This window comes from Lycium ferocissimum, chromosome 10 (assembly GCF_029784015.1).
Source record: "Lycium ferocissimum isolate CSIRO_LF1 chromosome 10, AGI_CSIRO_Lferr_CH_V1, whole genome shotgun sequence".
NCBI lineage: Eukaryota > Viridiplantae > Streptophyta > Magnoliopsida > Solanales > Solanaceae > Lycium > Lycium ferocissimum.
Window position 1 is genome coordinate 38,639,997 of NC_081351.1, and position 7,384 is coordinate 38,647,380.

The 7,384-nt window shown below is 34.3% G+C and overlaps 1 protein-coding gene across 1 annotated transcript; it reads left to right on the plus strand.

Moving 5' to 3' along the window:
• Positions 1-4,854: 4,854 nt before the first annotated feature.
• Positions 4,855-6,679, plus strand: LOC132034883 (uncharacterized). Its single transcript, XM_059425221.1, has 2 exons — positions 4,855-5,141; positions 5,191-6,679. Exons 1-2 carry the CDS (start codon positions 4,855-4,857, stop codon positions 6,677-6,679), a joined length of 1,776 nt encoding a protein of 591 aa, XP_059281204.1.
• Positions 6,680-7,384: the final 705 nt, after the last annotated feature.

A 7,384-nucleotide genomic window follows, 5' to 3' on the forward strand; every position in this document is an offset into this window, starting at 1 on the left:
TACCCATTATCTAAGGATCATATATTTTTTTAAAATTGGTGAATTTCATCCATAAATGGACTCTCAAATCATTAACTCTCATTTCTTAGGACTAGAACTCGAAACCTTTAATTTACCCCAATATTCGATTACTACACCCACTATATAAAAGAAAATAATAATAATAATAATAATAATAATAATAATAATAATAATAATAATAATAATAATAAACATCCGATAAAAATGTGAAACCGAAACTAAGTTACCAAACCAATACATGAGTTAATATTTATACAAATATCGTAGCCCAACGAATACTTCCCAAATTAGAATAGAATTATATCATAGAGAAGTCTTGTCCAATATAATATAATATTGTTATTCCCAATGCCTATGAAACAAAATGCTCTGCAATTAGAATAGAATATATCATAGAGAAGTTTTGTCCAATATAATATATTATTGTTATTCCCAATGCCTATGAAACAAAATCATTACCCTACAATTATTTTGTCCCCAAAAGATACCTTATTTGCACTATGTAATAAAGAATTAACTTTTCTCCTCATCTTGATTCGTTTCAAGAAGCATAATTATGGAACGAAGTTGGTGTAATACCTGAATATGACGTAAACTTGAAATTCTACTTCTCCCTGCTCTCGGTTAATGTTGCCAGAACCCTTGATGTTACGCCGTTTTCTCCTTAATGCCAGAAATATTTTAATCCCTAATAACCTCTCTAAATGTGGCCTGAAATATGGGGTGACTTGGCCCACTCCTTTCCTTCTAAAGAACCAAATTTAAGTCCTTAATTATTCAATCTATGTAAAGTGATACTGGCCCATTATCCACTAATTAACTGACTACCCCAAACTATATATATTTATATATATATATATATATACACACACTAATACTATTTCTACTACTACTACTACTACTACTAATAATAATAATAATACATTCACACACATTAAATAAATATATTCCAAATTTTTTTTTCCATCAATTATATAATCGTGCCACCTATCCCGGCAAGTTAAGAATACCATTTAAAGCTACGGAAAAAGGTATTTTAATGAAAAGGAGTCCAAAAGTGCTAAACGACCAAACGGGTCGTTACAGGTGATTACATGAGTGAATGGTGGAGACCCCAAAATGTTGGAATTGAAATTCTACGAGCAAGGTGACAGTGCCAATTGTCGTGCGTCGCAATGGTACGTATAACAATTTGGTTGAGAGCGTCAAGGAGAGCGGGGAGTTAGATTGTGAGCCCAGCGACTTGCGCATTAGTTATATGATTAATGGTCTGCCCGTTAGGGGAAAAGCTCACCCTTCTTTCATAACGAATGATAGGCATGTGGTATTGTATATGCTTGATGTTGCTGCTGATGGTTGTAGACGTGTTTTGAGAATAAATGTTGTTGAGAGGTCTCAAGCAGCGACAACATCAGCAGCACCACCCCCACCCCCACAGTGTCACACCCCTTTTTTTTTGTAATAAAAATAAATTTGATTTGTTTTTATTTAAAAGGGTTTTTCCAATTAAAGTGATGTTTTGAAAAGGGATTATCTATTTATTACAGAGTTGCCACTTGGAACTGAGTTTTGGTGTTCCAAGTCACCTTATTGAATCCCTAATCAAAAGGAAATGACTCTATTTATAGGTCTGCGAAACAAAAGATCGGGTAAGGAATTCTGTTGACCGAGGAGAACGTATTAGGCATTCCCCAAGTCCCGTGGTTCTAGCACAGTCGCTTTATCGACTTATATCTGGCTAAAATTAATTCTTGGATAAAATGTATTTATTAGCTATGCCTGTGATTTGCTTACTATTGTTTACCTTTTACTAGTCTTTATTAAGATGCATAGTTGTGACCTCAATCTCGATATAGAGAAAATTTATAGCTAAAGTATTTCTCCACTAATCAATCGATTAATTAATCGGACCTTAATTATAGGCCTACGAAATCACCTTTATTAGTTTTCGTGTAATTACTGAAACATGGTATCAAGTAATAAATTTTGCCAACCTCCATAGGTACGAAAAATATTAAAAAGACTTCATACAACTAAAGCTTTGAGTAGAATATTAACTCCCAAACAATAAAGGGTATGTCCATATAATAATGATTAAATACATGAAAAATTAGATTTTCCCAGTATTGATACAAACCACCACAACAAAGCATTTAACGTAAAATCTTCATTTTAACACTTTAGTAATAAAAATAAGACCTCCAACGATCAAATCCATTTAGCCATTTTCTGTATCACTTATTTTATCAAATATGAACTTCTTTTCCTAATTTAATAATTTTAAAAAAAAATGTAGTAGCATTTAAGGTTCTCCACTCACTTTTGAAAATTTTAAATAGTAATGCTTAAAAGCAATGTATCAATTTGTCCTCGTTATTAAAGTAGGCAAACCAAACGACATATGCAAATCAATCTAACGTAAACAATACTAATCAATAAACATTTAACCTACAACCATTTAGACAAACTTTCAAGAACATAGCATAAACCCATCTAAATGAACATTTGAACTAAGATCAAATCAGACAAACTACATTATAAAAAGGAACTGAACATACTTCAAAGAATAGTAGCCATTTTTTTTTTTTTTTTTTAAAAAAAAAAAAAAAGACTGGTAAGAAGGATTCGAAGGATTTAATTGGTGACGATAAAATACCTTTCTGTAGCTAACATGCAAACGTGCCTGGCTATACATACAAGAGATATATATACTGTGTCAAAAACACTATTAAAGATTGACGCTTTTGTTATCGGTAAATATAGATATATTGGATAATTTGCTTTTTGAAACTTTTAGCATATATAATCCAAATGCAGTATGTTTATTATGTCGGTTTCTTAAACTTGTTATTTCATGAGCATATCGTGTTTTTATCCTAACAGTATCCTATAATAATATTGTTCTATAAAATATTAATTGAACATATTTCAACTCAAAAGATTATACCATTCAATTTATATAATTGTTCATACATAAACACCACCGAATTAAATCAAATTCAAACTTGCTTACTTAAACAGCGGTTAAACATGCAAGAAATAATCACACGTTTTTCTAACTTTTACTCTAAATTTAATGTTACACGAATCTGAACATAATTTATAGTATGACGTCGAAGAAATAATAACCGGTTAGACATGTGCGAAATCTGAGAAAAACTTCATAACAATGGAATAAGGTCTCATATAAAATTATATCCAAACAATTTAATACAAACGTCCAAATATTGCAATTGGAAGCATGAAGATAAATAGTAGATACCATATCTTGCTTTAAACTCTCACGTTAGCCTCCAAAATTTTCAAATATATTCAAACCTTATACGAATGTTTTACCATTAACTTTTAGACCTCTAGTCACGCTAAAATTCACTGGAATCACTAACTTTATTAACCACAAAACTTGGAGAACTAAATATGAATATGAAGACACAAAATAAAACTAATGCAATTTATTCTTAAAAAACTAGACTACATGTAGAATCCAAACCAACACCATATTGGTATTAACATCCTATTTCTAGTAAGAACTAATACTCAACAATCATTTGCACAGGCTCAAATTATTATTGGCAGACCATCATGTTTAATGTCACTAATAGAGTTATATATACAACGAAAATGACAACCCAATATGATATTATGATTTAAATTCTGAAGAAGATAACTAACTCATGGACGACGGACTAATATATTATCATGCTTTACCACCAAAATTCAAAGTAAATAATAGACAAAGAGAGAGGAGAGATTGAACCTTCGGAAAGTTTTCCTTTCGATTAATAAGAGCTTTATTACAACGAACTCCGGTGAACTAGATCTGACCGAAGAACAAAATAACTACAGGAGCTCGAATCGCGAACCACTAACGGAATCCGAATTTTGGACAGAAAGCGAGATGTTATGGTGGTATTCTAGTGGCTATTTTATTGGCTATTCAAAACGAAGATGAACATGGATTTGTGAGAGTTTTTATGCTCTCTGTTTTTGGGCGTGTGTTCTTCTTTTCTCTATGTTCTCCTCCCTTTTGTACGTGCAGGTGTGTGTTTATATAGATGGTATGTTAGTTGCTGGTTAAAGAGGCCTAAGGGAGTAGGATTTTTAAGGGATAATTACGTTTTGATGGTTCTAAAGGATAGGGAATTAGTTTTTTTTATTTTATTTTATTAGGATTGGGTTTGGTTGAGAGTTTTATGGTGAGAGATAAGGGGTGAACGTGAGGGTGTAGGAGTCTAATAGGGTTTGTTTTGCTGAGAGTTTGTAAGGAAAAGGAGATTTAAGGGAGAGGAATTTTAGGGAATTGGCTTAGGTTGAGAGATTTTAGGGGAAAGGGAGTTTTAATGTGGGTGTGCATGTGTGTGTCGTGTAGTAGGGAAATGGGGAAGGGGCTTTGCAGGTTATTATTTTTAGTTTTTCTTTTTTCCTTTTTTTTTGTTTTGCTTTTCCATACTTATTTTGGTCTAGAATTAACTAGTTTTAAAATATATAAGAAAAAAATGTTAAATAGCTAATCCAAAATAAAATATAATGGCTAATAACTATACTAAAATCACTAGCTTATTTATTAAAATTTATATTAGAAGAATACTTTTTTTTTTTTTATAAAATTTATTTTCTTTTTTTTTAAAAAATAGAGACAAAACTTATCCTATAATGTGACTCTTGTTTTTTTTGTAGTTTTCAATTTTTAAAATTACGACTTACTAATAATCAATTAAAAAAAATAAAATATTTAATCTAGACCTAAGGAAATAGTTAAACACTAAAAGTGGTCAAAAATTAGGTGTTTACACACAGCAGCCAGTCGATGCAAATTCAATGCAAACTAAGAGCATGGGTGATCATTCAATGGATACAGATGATCATGATATTGATGTCGAAGAGTGTGATGAGCAGCCTAGTGGATCACAAACCAACCATGTCTTCAATGACGGAATTGATTTTTACATCGGGCAAACATTCGATAGCAAGGAACATTTAAAAATTTTGTTGAAGAAAGCTGCAATAAAGAGGCCGTTCGGTTTTGTAACAATCAAGAGTAATATCAAATACTATAAGGTGCAATGCACATCTCCTAATTGTGGCTGGATGTTGCGGTGTAGTAAGTACAAGAGCTCAAGGTTCGCATAAGTACGTTGTGGAGCACACTTGTGGTTTTGAATATGTTAGGAGCCTTCATAAGCATGCCTCGTCCCATGCCATTGCATCAGTCTTGATGAATGACTATATTGAAAACAAAGGGCCATCGACAAAGGAAATCCAGAGGACGGTTTTCAGGGAGTTTTATTGTAAACCGAGCTATTGGAAGTGTTCGAAGGCTGGTATAATTGCTAAGAACTGGGTTAGGGGGACATCGGAGCATGGGTATGGTTGCTTACCAGCTTATTCTTACATGGTTGACAGTCTAAATCAGGGTTCTAGAATTTGCATCAGGCTTTCGGATGACAACAGGTTTTTATATTACTTCATGTCTTACGCAGCTTGCATTCGAGGATATAACCACATGAGAAAGGCTATTGCCGTTGATGGCACATATTTATACGGCAAGTACGAGGGTGTCTTGTTGTTGTGCGCCGTCGCACAGGATACTGAGAACCATGTCTATCCTATTGCATTTTGTGTTGTGGACAAGGAGTGTGATGATTCTTGGACCTACTTCTTCCAGCAGCTCAAGTTTATAATCGCCGATGAACCAGACTTATGGATCATCTCTGATAGACACAAGAGCATAGCTAACGGCATTTCCAAGACATATGAGCATGCTCACCATGGACTTTGCATGAAGCATCTTTCTGAAAACCTCCGAAAGAATTTCCAGTGTGGAGATTCTCTTCATGCATACTTTAATGTAGCAAAGGCATATGGTTACGAGGAGTTCGATGAACATTTTCAGCAATTCAGGGATAAAAGCCCTGAAGCAGCTCAATATCTTGAGTTTGAGATTGGATTTGAAAAGTGGAGCAGGGCACATTTTCCAGCCAAAAGGTACGATGTTCTCACCACAAACATTGCCGAGTCACTTAGCTCAATGTTGAGGGATGAAAGAGAGTACCCCGTGTCTGCCATATTCACTTCTATTTCTAGGAGGTTTGCTGAAATACTCAGGCAGAGGCGCGCAGATATCGGCAATTCAAATAATATATTTGTGCCTTCGGCTGAAATAACATTAAGGGAAAAGATGACTGAGGGCGATTCCTTATTTGTCAGTAATATAAATGGGGATGCCGACGAGTTCACCATTATTGGCAGTGGCAGAACTGCCAAAGTCAATCTACTGAACAAAACATGTTCTTGTAGAGAGTATGAGTTGGTGAAATTACCGTGCGCTCATGCCATAGCAGCCTTGAGATTGAAGTATGAAAATGGATATGGTTCAAGCATCTACAAGTATTCTTCACCGATGTATAAAGTTCAATCTTACATCCTCGCATTTGCTGAAACTATCAATGTAGTCCCTCCAGAGTCTGAATGGGTTGTGCCCGAGGAGTATGCAAAGATGTACATTGCTCCACTTCCTTATGAGCCCAAAATTGGAAGGAAGAGAATAAAGCATATCCCTTGCATCGCGGAATCTTTTAAGCCCAAAGGATGTGTAAATGGGAGGAGAAACAAGTGCTCACTTTGCAAGGGAAGCGGCCACAAGAGAACAACTTGCTGAAATAGAGAGGGTTGAACTTGATGTATTTTTCAATGTATTTCATTGTATTTTTCTTGTACTTTGCAGTTTTTAGTTCTTCAAATAAGTATTTCAGTTCAATATTAATCAACTGTATAACGGTATATAATAAACTACGACTGTGTTCTATATATCTACTAGGTATACTACACAATTAACTTAGAAGCTAGTCTATAATAGACCATGTATATTGTCACACCCCAATCCTAATAGGGCATGATGGGCACCCGACCCTTACTTAGAATTGAGCGAACCCGCTGGTTCTCGTTATACTCATAGTCTCACTGGACTCTTAAATCATAAAATGAGATGCATAATGAAAGCTTTTCAAAAACATTCTCTTCGTCTTTCTCAAATCAAGTAAAATCTGTAATCATATGAAATCTGTAAAGTAATGCATAATGACACATCGGCTTGCATAGCCGCTTACGCGACTAACATACTATATACATGACTCTGTCTGCAAAAGTCTCTAACGTAAGATATGATATCAAAACCTAAGTTGGGACAGGGCCCCAACATACCCATAATGCATATGACTCAACTCATAAGGAAATATTCTGACGCGGCATCACTCCGAATAGAATGGAGTTTACCAATACAGCTGATAGCCTGGGACATCCTATAGTCAAGCTCCTGTATAACTTTCCTGCAAAGCAATATGGGGCTGTGTGGCATGATACACAG